This window comes from Schistocerca gregaria, chromosome 4 (genome assembly GCF_023897955.1).
Source record: "Schistocerca gregaria isolate iqSchGreg1 chromosome 4, iqSchGreg1.2, whole genome shotgun sequence".
Taxonomy (NCBI): domain Eukaryota; kingdom Metazoa; phylum Arthropoda; class Insecta; order Orthoptera; family Acrididae; genus Schistocerca; species Schistocerca gregaria.
In genome coordinates this window covers 734,699,828-734,724,525 of record NC_064923.1, presented here as the reverse complement: position 1 = coordinate 734,724,525, position 24,698 = coordinate 734,699,828, and the positions used below count along the sequence as shown (strand labels likewise).

The following is a 24,698-nucleotide window of genomic DNA, read 5'->3' as shown; positions in this document are numbered from 1 at the left end:
ACAGAATGCATTTAATGTTGTAGTTTTAAGTTTTGGGGAGGCCTTTCTTGATAACTGATAGAGAAATTAATTCTAACTAAACAGTATATTTTGTCAATAACATAGTATGAAGGTTTCTAATGTGCACAGATAAAATGTTGCAAGAGAAATAGTACACATGACTGTTTCCTACTGATATTTCTTTCACCAGACAGCATTGCAACAAAATTTTGATAGGGAAAAAATGTAAGGAGGATACAGTTTAATATCTTCTTGACAACAAGGTGCTTGCATAAGAAGCTGTAGCTTTGGTGAACAAGTACAGGGTATTTTAACAAATTTAACACCATACACAGAAAAATGTTTGTTATCTACTACTGACCCTCTTTGAACCACAAACAAATAGTTTATGCCACTAAAAATGACAACATATGGAAAATACTTTCCAATGCAACATCAGAATAAGACAAAGAAACTTCATCACTGGTTCATTTTTTTATATTTATGTGGAGACTTATTAATTTAAAAAAGGGGTATAAAGGTAAATTTGCACATGGAAGGTTAGGACAACTAAGGATCAAACAGAGCAAGAATGTCTGAAAAAACTGAAGAATCACTTGTTGATAAAATTATACTAATCCATATTTTTTTATATGTTCATCTGACACACTGCATTTTTTCTGGTTAACTAATGTTTTCATTTCATTGCTTTTAGTACAACCCTTGTTCTGATAGTACTCTTGCATTTATGAGTGAGAAGTGTAATGTTTATTTAAAAAATAAGCTGACATATTATTTACCTGATGTTGTAAAAGCACTGTCACAAAATTTACAACGGTGAGGCTTAGTGCCAGTGTGTGTATTGACATGGTTCTGAAGAGATGCTAAAGTTTTGAACCCTCTTTCACAAACACTGCACTTGTGTGGGCGTTCCTCAGAGTGTGACTTCATGTGGCGGGAAAGTAAGTATCTGAAACAGTATAAATTTGCCAGAAATTGCATCCCTCTTGTCTACTGCAGGTTACTTGTTGGAATATGACATTCTGAGCACGAAGTCTCACCTTTTCGGGCTTGTGTAATTGCAATAATTACACATATGAGCTTGTGTTACAGTCTGTGACTTCTTGGGCAAGATTTTAATAATCTTAGTTTTGTCATCTTCATCACCTGACTCCTGAAATCAACAAAATTAATGTGAAACAAGGGTCCACAAATATTTTTTAGTGCTGAATGACCTAATTTAAAAGCACATACCATTGCAATCCCACCTTCTTCACCTTCGTCAAAGTCATAGACAGTAAGATCTTGGTCATCAGTTTTGTCATCCTTTTCATCAGGTTGCTGCACAATGAGAACATATGAGACCTCTCCTGGATTTGTATCTGATGGTACTATTGTGACTGTCTGATATGTATCTGTTGTGTTTAGAATCATACTAGTATCAGCTCCATTGGTAGTCACAGCCTAGAAAGATGTAATTTTGTCACCCAAATGCATCACACAATTAATAAATAAATAAATAAATAAAAATAAAGAAGACAACACAATTTTGGGACAAAACTTGCAAAAGTCCAAAATTCCAAAGGAGGATGTAAAAATTCTTCTCAGTGATTTCAACACACAAATTGGAAAACAGAGGAAAAATATATAATCAAAAAAACCCTAAGAAACAAAAAACGTGGTAATCCCCAATCCTTCAGGTAGCTGAATTTCAAATAGACCGTGTTGCAATCTCCTATGATTTCCAAAGGGAAATAAACGACATTCAGTTCCGCAGAGGGGCAAATGTAGATTCTGTCCACTATCTTACCGGAGTCAGAATTTAATTCACACCAAAAAGGGAAATGTCGAAAGAAAAGACCATGAATTCCCCAATTTGATATGAAAAAATTCAAGAATCAAAAATTACAGAAGCATGGGAAAAAACAACCTACAAACAGCTGGAGAAATTTCCAAACAAAAATTATACAGATGGCAAGAGAACTGATCCCATTAAAGAAAAAAGTCCAAATTGTGATAACACAGTAAAAGAGAGACAAGGAGCCTTCTTAAACTACAATTGGGACAAATCAAAACCACCATCAAAGGACACACTCCATGAAACCTCTGTTCCACGAAACAAGACGGAAAACTGAGACTAACAAAAAAAATTGTCATGACTTGGCCAAATATTTCCAAAAACTTCTAAAGTTCTCACAGCCAAGTATGAGATTCCCCAGATTACATGATTACAACCAGAACACACCAATGAAAGTTCGACTTAGTCCAAATTCCTTAATAGAAATCACTCAAATCATCCAAAAAATTTGGCAGCCGGAAAATATTCCAGACGATTGGAAATGTTCACTTGCAAAAAGGGAGAGAGATCAGATGTAAACAAGTACAGAGGCATTTCACTTTTGCTGGTCACTTACAAAATTCTATCCATCTGTGTCCTAAGGAGGGCACAAGAACATCTAGAATATACAGTTTCAAACACCAAGCAGGCTTTCGACCAAACAGATCATGCCAAGAACAGAACTTTAATCTTAAAACTATTTTAAAAATTAAACCAATCACACCGAAACCAATAGTCTGCAAAAGAAGCATATGATTCTATAAACAAACAATCTCTATGCAATATTCTAAAAGAATGAGAACCACACACCCAAACTTGAAATCTGATTGAACACATACTGACAGAAACCAAATCAAAAATTAAATTCATAGATGAAATTTCAGAACCATTCTTAGAACAGGAGTAAGACAGGGAAATGGGATCTCGCCACTACAATTCAGCATAGTTTTAGACAAAGGAATGAAAGAATGGGAAATGGAACTAAGAAAACAAAATTTTTGGAAGCCAATCAAACTAGGAAGAGGTCAAGGAAAATTGAACATTCCATATTTAGGGTTTTCAGATGACTTAGTGATTCTAACTGACAGTAAAGGAACAGCAGCACAACAAATCAAGACCCTCAAAGAAAGTGCAGATAAGGCTGGCCTGCAAATCACTTTTGAGAAGACTGAATTCATCTGTTCAAAATTAGATATCCTGAAACTTAAAACAAACTATAGTGAAATCAACAGAGTGAAACACTAAGTATCTTGATGAAATTATTGAACCAACAGGACTTGATAGTAGAAAAATTCTGGGATCACGATAGACACAAGATTGATACAGTCTGCAAACCTTCAAGACAACACAAAAAGTATCAAATGTTGAAATTGATATCAGAAAGAGACGAATAAAGTTCTATGGACACCTAGACAGATTACCTGGAAACAGACTAACAATACGTCAATTGGACTATGTGACATCACTTAAAGCATCAATACCCTGGGTAACTGAAGTTAAGGATTTGACAAAAACAAAAATTGACATAAAAAACTCATCAGACATGAATACATTCAGAAGTGAAATTGATGAGTGGAAGTTTACTCCAGAGACGGAACCAAATCCATACTAACCAGTGGACCAACGAAGGAACAAAAGAAGTCTTTCGGGGAGAAAATGAAGAAATATTGAAAAAATTAGAAGAACCCTAGGAAAGACTGAAAATTACCTGCTTATCATTATTATTATTATTATTATTATTATTACACTGTTTTAGTTAGAACAGTGTGTGATACAAACTATGAATTTCAAAACAAAGGGCTCATGGTTACTAACACTAACCTAAGTAAATAAATAGAAAATAATCCCAAACTCCTTAATTTTCAACAAATTAGAAACAATGTGGTAAACTTGTCACCCGTGCTGACTACAAAATGAGACAAAAAGTTGCTATCACATTCCTCTGGAAAGTCAAATACTCATTGCTATAAAATTCTGAAATTTACTATACAAGACAGTGGAAAAATAAAAGTTCACTGTAAGCAGTATTGGAATTTGGAATGCTAACCAATAAATGGTGAATAAAAATAAAATAGGTTTTGTGAAATATAAAACTTTCCCAGTGTATAGATTGTTCCATGAAAGGTTGGGCAAACTACCAGATGTCAATAACTTGCTGACATGATATTACAGGCTTTCCTGGCAAATCAACAGTTTCTATTGATCTCAGATGTCCAGACAGGTGCAGCTGTTTATGTAACACACAATATGTCAACACCTTACCTTGCCGCACCTTCAAGTGATACCTGTAGAATGAATGTCTTTGCTACATCTTGCCCTCTTTATGCTCTTATTGCTGCCCACCCCTTCCCTCACTACCCAATCACATGGTGCATCGGGCGGAGTGATGGGGGAATGCGATTGTCATGTACTGGATATGAGATCCAGCCCCTCAGTGCTTCTGAGGCCACCGCAGGGTGCGGAAGTTACTCTTGCCTGATGTTGTGACTCCAGTCGGCTGAGTGCTGATACCGTGCTTTACTGAGAGTGTACCTACTGATCAGGTCACTCACATTGCAACATCCACACTTAAACACTTAGAATACAGACCCAAGACAACGAGGTCTGCCGTAACACTACTGCAACAGCAGATTTTGTTGGTTGTTCAAGTTTAGAGCATCTCCTGTGCTCCTTCTACCTTTCTTTGACTGTATGCACAGTCCACCTGATGTACACGTTTCTGCCTTTGTATTTATGGACTGGAAGTCATCCTTCACTGTCCCTAACAGAGTACGCATTTTGAGGGTAGACAGAAAAACATCTGATGTTACACTGAATCAAGATTCTGGTGATATTGTTTGATACTTTATCGGTGTATGGCAAATACGCCACTGTCATGCTCCTCGTCGTTTTCTATTTGCCGGGCCTGTGTCTTCTGTTTGGAAGCACATCTGATTTGTCTTCCCCCACACTCATCTTCTTGAATAAGTTGTTAAGGTGGCTGTGCAACCTTGGTAGGCTTTCTTTATCCTTCATTGCATGTACTCTGTGAACCAGTGTGACAGATGATGGCAGCTGGAGGCATGGAAATATATATCAGTGTGGGTGGCTTTCCAGTACACACTGTGTCCTATACAATTGTGCACTTTATGCCTGACTAGGGCATCCAGAAAAGGGTGTTCGTCATTCTATTCCTCCTGCATAGGAAATTTGATCTTAGGCCACAGAGACTTCAGATCTTGGAGAAACCCTGGAAGCCTTTCACTTTCATGTGGCCATACAACAAATGTGTCATCAATATACCTGAAAAAGGATGTAATCTTCAATGTAGCTTTTTCCAGAGCTTTCTCTTCAAAAAAATCCTCCATGAATAACTTTGCCACAACCAGTCACAGAGGGCATATCAAGGCGATGCCTCTGTTTGTTCATAATAGTTAACACCAAAGAGAAAGAATGTAGAAATGAGGGTGAATTTGAGGAAGTTAGTCATTGCTGAGGCAATTGGCAACCGCCACTCTGGTGAAAAGGGAAACAACATCAAAGACCACTATAAGGCACCGATTAAAAAGCTGTAGAGCATACATTTACCAATATAGGGGCTTAACGCTTGTATAAGCTGCTTGGCTGGCTGGTAGGTAGCTTAATACTTACCAGGTAGATGAAGCTAAATTAATGCTAGCTAAAAGTATTTAACTTCCTTTAAAGATATTGGATGTTGGATGCCAGGATGTGTATCTTTTATAAAAGAATAAACTGAGTGCTAACATGAGGAGGATCACAATGATGTAGGTGAGAAAGACAGCAAAAACAGTAATGCAAACAGGCCCAATCAAGTGCAGAGTAACCATTCATTTGCTCTGCTGTTTCCTATTTCTAATGTCACAGCTCTCTCCTCAGCGACTTAAGGAATGGCTGTTATTTGCCTTTAATTCTGTTCTGTTGTACCTACACTGTCTGAAGGTGGCATCATCAACCCATTAAGTGTTCAGTTTTGTAACCTTCTCTTAAATGAAGTAATCATTTGTTCTGGAAACCATTATTTTTTCACAGTTTGTTTATGTGCAAAATTTTTCTGATGCCCAGAAGGAAAAACTTTTTCCATCTTTATCTAAATACAATAACTTGATTTTGATTTGTCTGCATGTTTGTAGCCAGGAAATCCAATATCTGATCTGACTGCTAATTCGTTCCAGCTCATTTAGCATTACCCGGGGAGCATGTGTAATATTTCACTATGTCCTTAGTCTTCACATTTAAAACACAATGGTTTAATGTCAAATCCTGCTGGGAGGGGTTCAGTCTTGACATCAAGAGCCATGAGGTACTTGATCTCTAAGATTTCTTCTACCTTCTTCAAACTAGCCACATCTTCTGATGGATCTACAGCCAGAATAAGCAGTGGTGGTTTCTCCTTATTTGTTTGACTGTGAAGTCTTGCCATGGCATTAAATCTGAAGTTCAACAGAGCTTGATGCACTGTTTTCACATTCAATATCCATTTTAGTCCACATAGCAAGGCCTTAACTCGTGGCATTGTCTTCTGAAGAACTATTCTAATTGGTTCTTCAATGGGGTACTCCTTAATCTTCTTTCTCACACTGTCCTGGTCATTCGAAGTGTGGTGTCATTCTCCATCGGTGTCATCTCGGGCTGGTATTGAAGTTCACCAATCAAATCATTGTAGATCTCTATCCAGATGTTTCCAGCATAATGGATGAACCTCAGATATGCTCCGAGTAGTGCCTTTCACAATATGGAACTCTTTCTTCATTTTGTTATCGTCTTCTCTGAGGCCCTGCCTCACCCCATTTCTCGCTGGTGGACATTTCTGGCCATACTGTCATCTTCTTCTGTTTATTGTGGTTGATCTTTCCCGTGCTACATGCTAATTTAACACTCACAATTTGCTTCCGATGTTAGAACATCAAAAACAAAAACTTGTTATTCAGAACAGAAAACATGGCAATTTTGTTATTTAGTATGCAGCGCACAACTGAAGAGAAGCTGTAAAATACTCTCCCTGCAAAACAGAACGCCACATGGGTGCTTGCACAATGACCCTTCTAACAGCCGTGTACCGCAAGCCTCTAGAGGAATGGAAGGTTCCAAATGATTGGAAAAAGATCACAGGTAGTTCCAGTTTTCAAGAAGGGTCGTCGAGCAGATGTGCAAAACTATAGGCCTATATCCCTGACATCGATCTGTTGTAGAATTTTAGAACATGTCTTTTGCTCACGTATCACGTCATTTCTGGAAACTCAGAATCTACTCTGTAGGAATCAACATGGACTCTGGAAACAGCAATCGTGAGAGACCCAACTCGCTTTATTTGTTCATGAGACCCAGAAAATAGTAGATACAGGCTCCCAGGTAGATGCCATTTTCCTTGACTTCCGGAAGGTGTTCAATACAGTTCCGCACTGACACCTGATAAACAAAGTAAGAACCTACAGAATATCAGACCAGCTGTGTGGCTGGATTGAAGAGTTGCAGCATGTTGTTCTCGATGGAGAAACGTCTACAGACGTTAAAGTAACCTCTGGCATGCCACAGGGGATGCTTTTAACAATATATATAAATACCTAGTAAATAGTGTTGAAAGTTCCATGCGGCTTTTCGCAGATGATGCTGTAGTATACAGAGAAGTTGCAGCATTAGAAAATTGCAGCGAAATGCAGGAAGATATGCAGCGGATAGGCACTTGGAGCAGGGAGTGGCAACTGACCCTTAACATAGACATATGTAATGTATTACGAATACATAGAAAGGAGTAGGATCCTTCAAAGTATGATTATATGATAGTGGAACAAACACTGGTAGCATTTACTTCCATAAAATATCTAGGAGTATGCGTACGGAACTATTTGAAGTGGAATGATCATGTAAAATTAATTGTTGGTAAGGCGCGTGCCAGGTTGATATTCATTGGGAGAGTCCTTAGAAAATGTAGTCCATCAACAAAGGAGGTGGCTTACAAAACACTCGATCGACCTATACTTGAGTATTGCTCATCAGTGTGGGATCTGTAGCAGGTCGGGTTGACTGAGGAGACAGAGAAGATCCAAAGAAGAGCGGCACATTTCGTCACAGGGTTATTTGGTAAGCGTGATAGCATTACGGAGATGTTTAGCAAACTCAAGTGGCAGACTCTGCAAGAGAGGCGCTTTGCATTGTGGTGTAGCTTGCTGTCCAGGTTTCGAGAAGGTGCGTTTCTGGATGAGATATCTAATATATTGCTTCCCCCTACTTATATCTCCCGAGGAGATCACAAATGTAAAATTAGAGAGATTCGAGCGCGCACGGAGGCTTTCTGGCAGTCGTTCTTCCCACAAACCATACGCGACTGCAACAGGAAAGGGAGGTAATGACAGTGGCACTTAAAGTGCCCTCTGCCACACACCGTTGGGTAGCTTGCGGAGTATAAATGTAGATGTAGATGTAGACCTCTCGGCAGCTACTGGGAGGTCAATTCGCTGCCGTTTTCAATCACCATCAACTGCACACATGTTAAGTGTGGACTTACATATCTTTAGCATCACCATCTACCACAGTTTCTCTATCAATAAGATGAAATACTCTGTGAGGTGAAAAGTGCTGAGAAGTAGTATAATTTAACTGTACCTCCTGAGATGAGTCCAACCCTGTAATGGTTTCTTCAACATGAGTACTCTCCTGAGGCATAGTTACATATGTTGCTTCAGAAGCCCCATCTGTTACTTCTGCTGATGTCTCTGCAATAAGTGAGTATCAGTATGTGTGGCACAATAAATGTATTACATACATGTTTGAGTGAAACCAAATCAAAATAAGAATATTATTACACAAAGAAGAAAAATGAGAACTTGCTGACCTGATACAACTGTCATAACTGGCTGCTGATCACCATTTGCTTGATAATAGTAATGACCTGACTGGTCCACAAAATAAGTTCCCTCCTCTGGATTTTCTTCAGTGGTAACCACTTCAGCTGAAAACAGTTCATAAGGTGAGATTATTCCAAATATAACATAAAGGATGGAAAAAACAAACATCAACAATGACTTCATACTGCTTTTGCAATCTGTAATCACAGTGAAAGAGGGTACAGAGTAAGGCTACTGAAAAAGAATGTATCTTGATTGTGAATGCTGTTTTCTGTTACATGTGACTGTGCTCCACACATTGATGTGGTATAGGTCATTATCATATTATCGCTCCATACTTAATATGTGCTCCAGAAAGATTATTAAGAGGGTATTTATGCACAGAATGCAAGTGTTATCTGACAATGAAAATAAATCTTAATTACATAACAATTAGTAGTTATGCTCTACATGTGTACGGCATGTAATAGAGAACAACTGAAAAGATTCACTCATGTACAAGAGAAGATATATGTCTTGAAAATTAAAGTTCTTGAAGAAATACAAAATAGCGATAGAAAAAATTATCTGTTGAGTGTTCAGTAGTAAATCTGGAGGTTTCTCTAACACAAAAGGAAAAGGAATTTAACATATTAAAAGAATATAACACAGTCCACTTATGAATATCTCCTGAAGAAATTTACAGAAGTTAATAAAGAACTATAAGTGGCAGTCAAATTAAAATCATACAGATGGAAAAAAGTAAGTAGACTGTTTATTATTCCAAAAGCTATCATCATAACTGTTCATACATTTATCCCACTGCGGAAAAATGTTTACAGTTGCCTATGGAACCATGACTGTGTCCAGGAGAGCACCTCTTCATCGAAATCAAACCAATGGCCATGAATGTCATTCTTCGGGGCTCCCAAAAATATGGCAATCACATGGGGAGAGGCAGGAACTGCATGGAGAATGTGTAAGGACTTCCCAGTGAAACTTTTGCAGTGTAGTCAAAACAACCTTGGCAAAATGTCTGCCCATGACATCATGTTACACTGGAAGAATTGTTAAAATTACTCATTAGAACATTCACATTTTCTAGCTTTCTGCAACCACAACTGCAATGTCGCAGTGCAATGAGAAACATACTGTACATGATTATGTTGTGTTGGCAGAAGAGCCAACACCGTGTCACTAGTGGAGGCCGAAAGGCACGCGTTTTAGCTCACGCAGGCTGGTGTGAGGAGGGAAGAACTATACTGACGTGAGGTCTGGAACATGACAAGGAATTAAAATTCAGGAAGTGGGCGTAATTAGTTTGATACTTAACTTTAATCCATTAATGATGAATGTCGCTCTTGACGGTACATGATTCACAATATTGTCTGTTCAGAATTCATTCTAATTACTGAATATGGCGCCTTGCTAGGTCATAGCAAATGACGTAGCTGAAGGCTATGCTAAACTGTTGTCTCTGCAAATGAGAGTGTATGTAGACAGTGAACCATCGCTAGCAAAGTCAGCTGTACAACTGGGGTGAGTGCTAGGGAGTCTCTCTAGACTAGAACTGCCGTGTGGTGGCGATCGGTCTGCAATCATTGATAGTGGCGACACGCAGGTCCGATGTATATTAACGGACCGCGGCCGATTTAAAGGCTACGACCTAACAAGAGTGGTGTCTGGCGGTGACACTACAATTTATTTCATATATTACTTTGAGATCCAAGATTTTTCAAGTCCGCACTCTCATCAGACTAGCAGTTCATATCCTCTACTTTATATTAAATGCTGCTTGCAGTACTTAATAATGTTTCTGTAATGTGACAGATACAAAATCCTTTCACCAAGCAGCAGCACGAGAACGCCATATATAGGTATAGAAATTTGCAAGCTTTCGGAGCCAATGGCTCCTTCTTCCAGCAGAAGGGTTGAAGGGGAAAGAAGACAGGAGAAGGAAAAAGGACTGGTAAAGTTTAGGAAATGGGGGGGATTTGGAAAAGTCACCCAGAACCCTGGGTCAGGCTTGACTTACAGGATGGGATGGGAAGGAAAGAATGAAATCTTGTATTCCACACAGCTTCCCCAAGATTTCAATTCAATTCACAGAAAACCATAGTGGAACATATGGTTTAATTTCACACAGAAACTAAAAAATGACTACGTTTCAGGATACTTTAGTCATAGATCGGTGCGCGAGTATACTCCAGATACTATTAATGGTGAGTGTTGAAAATTTGTAACTCATTATTTTGAGCTTTGAAAGCTATCTTTACAGGTCTACATGTAATGTCATTCATTACAGAACATATTTCATTAATAAAAAATATTATTTTTTGGAATATAATTTGTATAAAAATCAAAATATTAAGGGGTTACGATTCATAACTCATCGGCTAAATTCTACTGCTTCCTTAGGGACACTTTTGACTACAGAGACTGAAAATACTATGTTTATGGTACCTGTAACATGTTGAACAGTTTGTTCTCCTCCTTGGATTTCTTTATTGAATGTTTCCAGGTAATTCTGTATATCCGATATGGTTTCAGGATTTTCTTGGCCTTCCATTTTGATCTGCACAGCGGTAAGTGCAGAGGCCGAAGCAAGTCCTTAAAAACACACAACATCTTAATAAACAGAAAAATTTCTCTCTCTCTCTCTCTCTCTCTCTCTCTCTCTCTCTCTCTCTCTCTCTCTCTCAGTTGTACAGTAATACCAACTTGAACTTGTCATCTGTCACAATGCAAACAGGTAAACTGAGGCAACTGAAAGAAGAAACAGAAAATGCTGAATACCAGTAAATTCATCATTAAACACTTTAATCCAAATGTTCCTAACAATATGAAGTAGGAAAATATACACCCAAGAGTATCTAGGGTGGATGGTGAGCTCAATGATTACAATGAAAAGATAACAAAAAAAAAGGAATCAAATTTACAGCATTCCAGTTAATACAAAACAAATATATGTTAAAATGGAAATGTAGTGTTCAAGTTGTCAACAAGCAAGATATAATTATGACCTGCACATATGCAATAGCTACTATCACACAACAAACAAATGAGTAAACAATTATCTAAATCACAGACTCTTTGAAGGGTGTGTGCACCTATTGAACAGATACTCCCCAAATGCAGTCTAGACAATCATTCCCTCACAAGCATGGGTTTTGAATCATCAGGAAATAGGACAGAAAGTGTCATGGATATGATAAGCGAGTTAGGCTGGAACTCACTTAAACAAAAGCATTTTGTTGTGGCATCATCTTTTCACGAAATTTCAGTCACCAACTTCCTCCTTTAAATGTGAAAATATTTTATTGTCGCCAATGTGCATAGGGAGAAATGATCATCATAATAAAATAACAGAAACCAGAACTCAAACAGAAAGATTTAAGTATTCATTTTTCCTACACACTGTTAAGAGTGGGAACCAGTAGCAAAACAGTCTGAAGGTAGTTCAGAGAATGATCTGACAGGAATTTAAGTGTGAATTGCAGAGTAGTCATGTACATATAGATCAGGGTGCAATGATCCTTGTTACTCCTTCATTCTCACAAGAGATTCTAGATCAGGTTGTTTGCAGGAGCTCTTCCGCCATAATAAACATGTTCCAAGATGACTCTTATTATCCTAAATATTTGTTCTCCCAGCTTCCATCTTTAAATTTTTCAAATGACTAAATCTGGAAGCTTTAGTACCTTGTACACCTTCTTTATCTCATGACACAATCACTTTTTGGGCAATCTTAATTCTTGTGTTAGCTCTCCCTTATTAAACATAGGGCAACCTTGCTTGTAGCTTGACACCTCACTCAGTAATTTGTATAAATATGAGGCAGAAATGGACAGACAAAAAAATCTATTCACCAAGCAGTGGCAGGGGGACATACTCAAAAGGATTTAATTTCTATGAGCTTTCAGAGCCAGTGGTTCCTTCTTCTGTCAGAAGGGTTGAAGGGGAAAAAAGTGGGGATGTTTAGGGAAAGGGGTACAGTTCAGAAAATCAACCAGAACCCCCGGTCAGGGGAGACTTACCAGATGGGATGAGAAGGAAAGACTGATTGTTGGGGGCTTTTTTCCAATCATTTTTTTGGATCATATAGACCACTCTTGTGGCGAGAAGTTCTCTCCCACTCATTGCCTCTTGTTAACCAATTTTTCTGATTTTTCCAAATTTTCCCCCTGCTTTTCTATCTTTTTCCACCCTCTGCCTCTCATTTTTGCCACTCCCACAATTTCTATTACTCCAAACCAAAAAAAGGCAGCCCCCAACAATCAATCAGTGTTTCCTTCTCATCCCATGTAGTAAGTCTCCCCTGACCTGGGGTTCTGGGTGACTTTCCTAAACAGTACCCCCATCCCTAAACCTCTACACACCTTTTCCTTCACCCTCCTCCTTCCACTTCAACACTTCTGCCAGGATAAGGACCCAATGGCTCTGAAAACTTGTAAATGTTAAACCCTTTTGTGGGTGTGTTCCCCTGCCACCACTAGGTGAGTAGATTTTTTATCTGTCCATTTACATTATATTATCAGCAATTGATTATTTTCCTTGTTATATTTGCCCATGAGGAGGAAATGTGTTATTCCATGTTCATGAGCAACTTTGTTGACAGATGGTATAGTTCTACCTGCATTCAGTGTTCAAGACTGAATGAACATAGTCAAATCTTAAGGTGGTTTAATCATGTTTTAATATACTCATGAAGCGCTGACCTACTGAAAGTGAGGGTAAAAATGATAGCATTTTCCTAGCAGTTTTCTAATATCCAACACTTCTGCCACTCCTACATTTTTCTCATTCTTCCAGTAATTGGTTATGTTGAGCATTCATTGATCTTTAGAGATGAGAACAATATGTGCAAATGTTAAGAGTGTTGTAAAGCTCAAGCCCAATGATGTATTTGTTGTTTTCTTCCTTTGCCGTAAGCAGGGACTAGCCATGTATTCATCATTTTCAGAATGACATATAATCCCAGCGACATCTTCCAAAATGTTCTCTCTTCTCTTTATGTAATCTACGACAATACTTGAGCTTATTGGATGTGTTCTCTTTCTTGTAGCAGCCTTTAGGTTGGTTAGTTTCCTCAGCCATTCCAATTGTAAAGGTACCAAATCCAGGTGGACTTACTTATTAAGGGAACTTTTGATTGTATAAATATCCAGGGTGGTGTAAAAGTTTCTACCATCCTCATGGTGCAGATGCCAAAGTTGAGGTATTTATTCCTTGCAGCAAATAGCACATGCACCTGATAACTGCTCAACATACGAACCACAAGTTTGCCCAATTTAATTCATACACTGCTAGCACAGGTCCCGTTAGTGTTAACTGCAGATGAAATGTGGAGCTCACTAAATGCCACGGAAGTTGTAGGCATTATAACTTACCTCATGTTGATTACCTTCGCCGGTAAAATAAAAATAAAAAAATTTAAACAAAAAATCTCAACCAGCCAACTGCCTCATCCATAACTAAACTTTTGTGACATCGTCTTCAGTCATGCATCCAGATTAAGTCACGACTAATTAATTTTACGATCGAATATGTAACATTCACCAAAGTGCAACACACTATTTTGGGATCAGAATAACAAAGTGGTCGTCAATTTAGCTTTAAAGGGAGGGATGTTGTCAGTTACATGTAAGTGCAATATGGGTCTGGTGTAGTTCTGTATCGACCACACTCTTACATTCTCCTTAACATATAGAATTCAGCTGAATCTTATAATTTTCCTACGTGATTTCATAATTCGTTTCACACATTCTGTATAAGAAACATACACCACTGAGAAACAAAGCTTATAAGAACAAATCATAATAATTATACTGTAGACTGCAACTGTCATCTGCAGCTGATTGCTACATTCCGCAGCTGACTGCTACATAGAGGCTGAAGCAGCAGAGTGATATGATAACTTGGGTGTCTACTGAGGGATGGAGTTAATCCAGTCACAAATTTCACTTAATACCCCATATCATCGAACTTTTCACAATAAGGATAGTTGTGATACTGATTCAAATGCTCTTCAGAAGTAAAAAAAACTGCATCTATCTGACTACATCAATCCAAAGTTTTCAGTACATCATGTAAGAAAAGTGAGTTGGGTTTCACATGATCAATGTTTTCATAATAAATGTTGATTGGCAAGGAGATCATTCCGTTCAAGATACCTCATGTTTGAGGCCAGAAAACATTCCAATATTCTACAACAAATTCAAGTCAAAGATACTGGACAGTAGTTTTGCGGATAACTTCTACTACCCTTCTTGTAGACAGGTGTCTCCTGTGCTTTGTTCCAACAACTGGGCATGGTCTTTTATTCGAGGGATCTAAGACAGATTACAGTTGCAAGAGAGGCTAACTCAGCTACAAGTTCAATAAAGAATCTGATAGAGGTTCCATCAGGCCATGGAACTTTGTTCAATTTCAATGATTTTAGCTGTTTCTCAACACCACTGACACTAATACTGATTTCACTCATCTCTCCAGTGGTACAAGGACTAATTTGGAGCAATTCTTCCGGGTTTTCCTCTGTAAAGAAACATTTGAAAACAAGAGTTAAGCATTTCAGTTCGTGTCTCATTCACTAGAGTCTGGACACTAACTTTGATGCCACTAACAGCCTTTACATGCAACCAGAGTTTCTTTGGTTTTGTGAAAGATCATTTAACAATATTCTGCTGTGATAGTCACTGAAAGATCATGCATTGTTCTCTTGACAGCTAAACATGTGTCATTCAGCATCTCTCTATCTACAGTCCTATGCTTCGTTTTACACTTATTATGCAGTAGTCTGTTTCTTTGCAGTGACTCTACCATGAAGGAGATTCCTCCTATTATGAACTGTTCTACTGGGTACATGATATATATAATCATTTTGCTTGTTTTAGTTGCCCTTTGTACTTTCTAATCATTATTGCCTGCCACAACAGCATCATGGTCACTGAGACTAGTTTCGATGTGGACATTCTCAAAGAGGTCAGGTCTATTTGTAGCCATTCGATCCAATATACTTCCATAATGAGTGGGGTTCTGAACTATCTGTTCTACATAGTTTTCATAGAAGGCATTTCATACTTTTTACAGGATGCCTTATCATGCCCTCTACTAACAAAACTAATTTTCCCAATTGATAGTTCGATGATTAAAAGCTCCACCAATCATTACAGTACAATTGAGGAACTCTGTACAAGCGAACTGAGGTTCTCTCTGAAGTTTTCAGTTACATCAGGATATCAGTCCAGTAGGTGACAGAAGGATCCAGTTACCATTTTATGCCCACCTCTGATGCTGATTCTTCATAGTGGCTGGAGGATCACAATGATGTCAGTTCTTTCCAACGTGTCCAAAAGAACACACACCGCATACATAAAAATATAAATGTCAACTTAAAAAAGCATTCATTATGAATATTTATGTATGGTATAGTTTTTGTATCAAAAACCAAACGTTTTATACTGGTGTGTCACAGAGTTTTATTCTCACTTAAATACTGTTTTCTGAATGTGAATCATATTAAGAGGCTTACATATCAACTACAAAAAAAAAAAAAAAAAAAAAAAAAAAAAAAAAACAAATTTATATCTCCTCTGGTGTATCTCCACTGTCCAAGGTTTCTGAGAATTTTATTTTTTGGCAAACACCATGAAAAACTGGGGAATGTAATCATACACTATTGCCATGAGGTCTTTTAACTCCACAGGTGATATTGGCCATCTAAATGGATAGAATAATGGCATTTCTCAAGAAATTTTGTTATATACGGATCATCAAGCAGATTTTCTCTTCCGGTTTTTGAGCGGCAACCTGGCATCTTCTTGAAGCATTCCAATTCATTCCACTGTTCTATTTCAGAATAGGTTTATTTGAAAAACAGCATGCATGGCTGTCTATAAAATTTCAGAACAGTTATTTTACCAATATTAAAGGTAGCACAGTTACTATTTTATTGTTTAACTGCTGAAAATTTCTGAAATCTTACAAAATTTTATAGGCCTACCACTGGTCAGGTGTACAAGTATGATCTAGCTTTCAAAGTATCTTTTCTATTGTGTCAAAATCTCAATTGCAGGGTAAATAGCTATGTTCAGAAACAAGGAAATAATGTTAAATGGAATCACAGAGTCCTTTAGCAATGAGAGAATCAAACACATTAATCATTGCGTTGTTTTTCTTTTGTAAAGTAAAAGAGCCTGGGGCAAGGGAAATGCAGGATACTCACAACAGTCTTAGGTAGAACAATGTCTCTGTTGGAATTTTTGGTGTTAGCGGTGCCTGTTGTAAATCATAGGTGATTATATAGTATTCAGCATCATCACTGGAATAAGCCTTTGTATGTTCCCTCAATAAAAGTACATTTTTTCAACTTTCAGCTGGTATAGCCTAACATTCAAGGCAATATTATCCATCTTAAGAGCGGCACACTTTTCACAAGTTTTACAAGTGTCTGTATGTGGTAACTTAAAACTTACATCAAATTCACATTGAGAACTTTAGTATACATTCTTATTTTGTGGGGAAAACTCCTAAATCTTGACATTCTTTTTCATACAGATGGTGCATTTCAGCCACAGTTTTCACACTTATAATGTACAATTTATTTGTAACTTCATTCTGTGAATGACGACTTCACTGCTTCTGAAACTTTTTAATGTCATCTCTAACACTATCGAGTTTTTATTTTATGCATAACACTGCCATGCTTTACCTTCTATTCATATATGGCATGCCTAGATGTCTACATCTTCACCAATATTACACATTTTTTTGTCTCTTTAGCTGCTGACACTCTTTTCCACGAAACTGCATATGTCACAGAAAGCTTTTAAACATACTTTAAGCTTTGTACCAGTAGCCATTATCACATGATAAGCTTATGAGTTTTTTCTTCTACTCACTCCTACATCTTTACAGTTTTTAGCATACCCTCGACTACAATCCTCACACTCAATAATACCATTCAGGCATGTACTTCAAATGCTGTCCTCTTATAGCTTGTAAAACTCACAAAATAATATGTTTTTAGAATCTTCATCTAACACCGAACAGCGGGGCACCAATTGAATTTAGAACTGTCAGATTTGTTTTTGCAGTCATATGCAGGTCCTTATTGCTTCACTGTACTTGTTTTTCTGATTTTATAATTCAAGTATTAATGTCCAATATTTTTCTTCTTTACATTTTCTCTCTTCCATTCATATGGGTTAAGAATATGTTTATTGCAACCACTTTCACTGTCCCATGATAAGCAAGCATCCATGTTTCTTTGAAATACGGTACATCAGGGACACCAGAAATATCACTTCCATTACCAAAAGAATGATATATCACATACATTACAAAGTGTGGCAAAATAACAATTTAGGTTTAATTTACATAAAAGAAGAGAGATGTAAAAGCAAAAATTAAATAACAAATTAGCCTTCTTGTATGATAGAATTGTGAAACAATCTTTAAAATCCCTATGTTGGTGACTCTGCCACCGACATAGCAGACAAGATCAGTAAGCAGGATGGTACCTCCTCTCATTCACAATACTGATGAGGACATACTCCCAAACTTAGAATATCTATTGCACAAAATGTGGGAACTACGCCATATCATTCTAGTTCATATGACAGACAATAGATGACAGGAGTATACAAGAAATGGAAAAAACTCAATTTTTTTAAAAAGTTTTGTGGCACAGCACCCTCTCTCCCTAGATCGCTCAACTGTGCACTGGGATGGTATGGCCAAACTCGTGCTATGATTGGGTGTTACCGTGGTAACTGGCCTGTAAACAACTAGCTGTCAGTAAGTTTTTAATTCCGATTCAGGTATAGAGTAGTGTGTATATCACAAGGAAATTTGTGGACAAAGAGCAGTAGCAAGAGATAGTGTATCAGGATACACCTACCAACAGCATCATTATGCTGCATTTATCTGTAAAAAGTGCTTCCTGGTACACACCGAATATTTAACATTGATGTCCACTTAAGTGCACACATAGTATCAGCTAATCAGCTATTTTGCAATTCCAATGTTCATTATGGACAGTACAAAGCAAACAACCTATACTGTGTTAAACAAGAGATCCCAATATATAGTGTTTACAGAGAAGTGCTGGCAACTGCAAGTGTGTTTTACGTCATCAATACCTCAGAGTTGTCAGTTGCCAGATGGAGTGTGCAGTGTAAACAAAGACACTGCCACAATGGTCCTACTGCAAAATATCCCCCCCCCTCTCTCTCTCTCTCTCTCTCTCTCTCTCTCTCTCTCTCTCTCTCTCTCTCCACAAACTGTATCATGTACCTGCTTTGTTACATGCAAACCCCTCTGTCACACAAGGACATGAAAATCTTAGCACGGCCATTATGTTGTTTAACAAGATGCATGGTAGCGACCTACGTGCAAAGATCTTGCTTTCATGAAAACATCTGCCTTTTATAACCACAGGATAACATTCAGTGGCTGGATGATTTTTGCACATATGTTTCATTTGAGTAGTATTCTTTGCTTATTCTGATGATAACTTTCTCACTTAGTCATTCTTGTATGCCAGGATGACATTACTGGTAATACAATGTCCACAAAAGATGAGAATCTGTGTTCAAAACCGAACTTATACACTCTCTTGCTCTCTTCCTAAAGCTGCTTTTTCCTGAATAATGAACTTCTTTGGGCATTATGTTTAGAATATGGTCTATGTCAAGAAGATAAGTCTGTGACCTGCATTTACAATACTATTAGCTGTTTTGCTATTTCCAGCATGATGGTTTTAGCTCTCTGAGTTGAGAATTTCCGACTTGTATAATCCTGCAACCACAATGAAATTTGTTAGTAATCCAGAAAATCGCATTGTTCCACAACACTCGTCAACAGAGTTAAATGAGATAAACATAGCTGTATCTGCAACTGGCATGTACAGAAAGATAATGTCCTCACACATGAGACTGTCAAATACGGAGTTCCAGGAATGGATTTTGACATAAGACATGAATTAGCAACAATGAGCAGATCAGCAGACACATTTGAGACTATTTATGAAAAGTGTACAAAACACCGCTTTTATAAGAAAGAGATCAATGTTTATGACACTGTATTATACTACAGAAGCGATTCAAAACATCAGTCATTTTATTACTGCTGTACATACTACCAGTGTTCATTGAATGAAATTTATTTACATTATAACTACATATTTAAAACCTTTCTCATTCTCTCTCCATGCAAACCTTCCCTCACCCACACTCTCATTATTTTCTTCTTACATTCTGGGCTTCCTTTTCGCAAATAGTTTACACTCCTACGAAGCATTTCTTGTCAACCTGTTGACCATATAACTTTCTCTTCCTCCTTCCGCATCATCTTATAAAACTAATGACAGTAAATAAGTGACTCAAATGTATAATATTCTGAGTTATCTGATGTGTATATGTGCCACCCATCAACCACCTGGTCATGAGGCACTGAGTTTCCCCTGTTCTTTTTTTTTAAGATTTTCTTTTCCACGAAATTCTTAATCTGTTGTAAAATGTCAAAAAGAATTTCCAAAGATATATGTAATTTGCAAATAAGAAAATTAATGCATCTGTACTAGTTTATATAGTATCTAGCTCATATTTTTATGATTAACATCTAGTCTATGTTACCTGTGTCCACAGAATTAAACTTGTTAATTACAAAAACTCCTCACTAAGTTGCAGAACACATGAAGTGGTTTTGTCTATACTTTGAGGTCTTCATTAAAATGTTTGCATTATTACCGGCAAAAGTAAAAATTGCAATTTCCTTGCCTTTGAAAGTACAGTCTTCTCATGCTAGTTTCCATTCCACACTGTCCCAAATTTTTTGCAATAATTTTAATAGATGGCATGCCATCATGCTTGGATAACTTCAAAATCTTTAAAAATGGACATGCTGAATTATACACATTTTTGTCTTTTCCACAGTTTTATGAGATATTGGATAGTGCCCTTCAGTATTTTCAGTACAAATTATGAATAAATGAGTCTGTATTTTAAAAACCAATATAGACCAGGAAAGACAACAGGGAATGTCTGAGTGCAGATAAACACAAAAAACACATTAAGAAATCAGTAAATGATATTCAGCAGACACTAAAAAGAGACTTTGCCAGCTGCCTAACATAATGAACCACATGATCACGTCAATAAGAAACAGCACGGATTCTGGCAACATAGGCCTCATGGAACCTCCTTATGTGGCATCCTGAACACTATAATCAAAACAATCTGGTGGGTGCAATATTTTCTGACTTCTGAAAAGCATTTGACGCAGCACCACAACATCACTTATTAAAAAAAGTACAATAATTGGGGTATCAAATAAAAGTAGGTTGGGGATACCTCAGTAGGGAGACTGTGGAATTTTATCTTAGATGGAAAATCATTGGTACTTCAACTGTGCCCCAGAGACGAGTGCTGACACGCTTGCTGTTCATGCTGTAATTAATGATCTGACGGACAATATTAACAGTAACCTATGAGTTTTTGTTGCTGATGTAGTTATCTATAATGTAATGGTTACACCTGAAAAAAAGGTGCAAACATATACAGTTAGATCTTGCAAAGACATTAAAATGGCACTAAGATTGACAACTTGCTCTAAAAGTAAAGAAATTTAAAATGTGTTCACCAAACACAAAACATTGTATCCTATGACTATAACATTAATGACTCACAATTACAGTAATATGAAATGGAATTCCTGCATAGACTCAATCACAGGTAAATCAGCTGGCAGACTTCTGTTCATCAATACAACACAGAGAAAATGCTGTCGTCTATAAAGAAGATTGCTTACAAAACACCTGTGTGTCTCACAAAACACGTACACACCTCATTCTGGAACAATGTTTAAAAGAAGTTAAGATCAGATTCAACTAACAATGGACAATCTACATACACAAATACTGGTTGCATTGAGATGTAGTGAGAAGGCGGGTAGTACTCCATTTGAAAAGGCCATAGATTAGAAACAGCAGGCATTACAGACTGACCTCTTTTTCTTTAAGACAGTCCACACACTTTAGCTCTGAATTGTAGAAGTCTCAAAATCTGCAAATGTTAATGTTTTATACCCTGTCATTATCAACAATGACTACCAAACAATAATGTGTGCAACAGCACTGTTGTATCCATTGTATACTGCTGTGTTTAGTTGTTTATGATTAAAATGAATAAAGAAGCAATTCCTGGTCAGTCATAGAAATTACACATAAGTCTTCCTTGGGAATTGAAGTTTGCTACCACAATGGTGGTACATGTTTAGTATGACGCACTAAACATGGGTGTAGAGACTACAGCACACACGGGAAGTTTGGTCCGCTCTCTTCACACAAAAACTCTCTCTGCGACAGTCTGTAATTATTATGGGCAGAGCTGGTTTCTCCCTCCCCTTCTAACCCCACCCTTCATTATAAGCACTCAAGGAAAAAAGTGGACAAGGACAAATGACGGAATTAGTGATGATCTTACTGAAGCATTTGTCTGAAGCATTTTATAGAAATCACTGAATACTGAAATTAGACAAACTTCGTCACATTCCTTGCAGTCACATCAGGTTCAACTTATGTGATGAAGGCAAGCAGGAATGGAAATGATCCATGAAAGTAACCAACATTTTGGCAGTTCTAAGAGCTGTATATATACACCACAATGATGAAATCTTCTTGGGCTTCCACTCAGACTCAAGTCCAAGTAGATTTCTCAGAAGTATAAGCCGGCAAAGTCTACATTTACATTTGTAAACACTACAATGAAAGAAAACTATTGCAAGGCTAACATCAATTTATTCGTGCTAATGGTGTTTGAATCTTATGGTTACAGATTAAATCACTTGAAGAAATATAGCAAACAGCTAATGGCCATTTAGTATTACTGCAAGTAATTTTACAATGCTATTTTAGTCTGCACCACTACTGACACTATGCCTACGAACTCTGGTAATCAAAACTTTCATTTAGGTCTGGAAAAAAATTATCATTACATGTATCATGGAACATATTTATCCACCCACAGTAAACTCTGATGTGCCAAACTGAACAAACCTTAAATGTCAAACTAAAGATGATGACATAGACATTTTAAAAAAAAATCAAGAAAAAATTTACTCAGAAAGCGGCTTTTCTGGACTTGTAAACAATGTGTGCCATTGGCATTTTTTTTTAAAGTTAATTTCTTCACATATGGGTCCACAGTGTCAGTGCGCTATCCAAATGATATAACCATTCTAATCACTGTAGGCTTTCCGTTTCAATCCATTAATACACCATGCACATAAATTATACAATGAAATGCCAAAGAAACTGGTATAGACATGCTTATTCAAATACAGAGATATGTAAACAGGCAGAATACAGCAATGAAGTCAGCAATGTCTATCAAGTGGCTGGCACAGTTAGATCGGTTACTGCTGCTATAATGACAGGCTATCGAGATTTAAGTGAGTTTGAAAGTGGTGTTACAGTCAGCACATGAGCGATGGGACACAGCATCCCCAAGGTGGCGATGAAGTGGGAATTTTCCAATACGACCATTTCACGAGTGTACTGTGAATATCAGGAATCCGGTAAAACATCAAATCTCCAACATCGCTGCAGCTGGAAAAAGATCTTACAAGAATAGGACCAACGAAGATTGAAGAAAATCGTTCAGTGTGATAGAAGAGCAACCCTTCTGCATTGCTGCAGATTTCAATGCTGGGCCATCAACAAGTGTCAGTATGTGAACCACTCAATGAAACATCATCAATATGTACGCTTGATAACTGCACGAAACAAAGCTTTACGCCTCCCCTGGGCCGGTCAACGACAACATTGGATTGTTGATGACTGGAAACATGTTGCCTGGTTGGACTAGCGTCATTTCAAATTGTATTGAGTGGATGGATGAGTAAGGGTAGGGAGACAACATCATGAATCCAGGGACCCTGCATGTCAGCAGGGGGCTGTTCAAGCTGGTGGTGGCTCTGTAATGCTGTCAGTATGTGTAGTTGAAGTGATATGGAATCCCAGATACTTCTAGATATGACTGTCACAGGTGACACATACGTAAGCATCTTGCCTGATCACCTGCACCCACTGATGTCCATTGTGCTTTCCAATGGACTTGGGCAATTCCAACAGGAAAATGCGACACCCCCCACGCTCAGAATTGCTACAGAGTGGCTCCAGGAACACTCGTCAGAGTTAAAAAACTTCCACTGGCCACCCACCTCTCCCAACAAACATTATTGAGCATGTTTGGGATGCTTTGCAACATGCTGTTGGGAAGAGATCTCCAACCCCTTATATTCTTATGGATTTATGGCCAGCCCTCCAGGATTCACGGTGTCAGTTACCTCCAGCACTACTCCAGATATTAGTTGAGTCCATGCCAGTACTTCTGTGGGCTTGCCGGGGTCCTACATAATATTAGGCTGGCGTGCCACTTTCTTTGGCTCTTCAGTGTATTATGGACAGTTTCGGCCTTACTTTATTTTCAGGTGTATCGTACACATGTCACAAATATCACACATTTGAAAATGGCCAAAGGCTGAAACTGGAAAGTAATGTAATGTGGACACATATACCATTAGATAAACGAAACTGACAGTCTACAGTGGTTAAAATGGCTAAGACAATTTTTTGGGGTGTTGTGTCATATATATTACGCAGAAGGAGGGGTGGGGTGAGGTGGAGTTGGGGGGGCGGGAGGGAGGGAGGGAGGGAGAGGGAGAGGGAGAGGGAGAGGGAGAGGGAGAGAGAGAGAGAGAGAGAGAGAGAGAGAGAGAGAGAGAGAGAGTGTGTTTTTCAACTGTACTGTTGGTCATATGTTTTGATTACAATATGTTGTTTATTTCTTGTATGTGATGACTTAGATCATGTTGTTTCCTACATCTGTATAGATATGGAGGAAATAGCAGTCTACTGAGGGTAACAATCTTTGTTGCCCTCCATCCACAGTTCACAGATATCATGGGTGAAAGAAAGGCAAGCTGTTTTTTGCACAAGCGATGATTCCTAAATCGATACTGATTTTTGGACACAAGCTTCTCTCTCTCATGGAAATTCA

The 24,698-nt window shown here is 37.8% G+C and overlaps 1 protein-coding gene across 32 annotated transcripts in view; it reads right to left on the bottom strand.

Annotated features, from left to right (window-relative positions):
• LOC126266845 (transcriptional repressor CTCF) overlaps nt 1-24,698 on the bottom strand; it is a 147,792-nt gene that overhangs the window by 114,070 nt on the left and 9,024 nt on the right. For 16 of the 32 annotated variants that reach the window (XM_049971415.1, XM_049971413.1, XM_049971444.1 and 13 more), the window contains 6 exons: nt 11,101-11,247; nt 8,646-8,762; nt 8,417-8,526; nt 1,234-1,443; nt 1,041-1,153; nt 780-949 (listed from right to left, as the gene is read on the bottom strand). In XM_049971415.1, coding sequence (XP_049827372.1) covers nt 780-949; nt 1,041-1,153; nt 1,234-1,443; nt 8,417-8,526; nt 8,646-8,762; nt 11,101-11,247 — 867 coding nt within the window. The remainder of the gene's footprint in view (nt 1-779; nt 950-1,040; nt 1,154-1,233; nt 1,444-8,416; nt 8,527-8,645; nt 8,763-11,100; nt 11,248-24,698) is intronic. The other 16 variants (XM_049971420.1, XM_049971424.1, XM_049971446.1 and 13 more) reach the window with 2 other exon arrangements.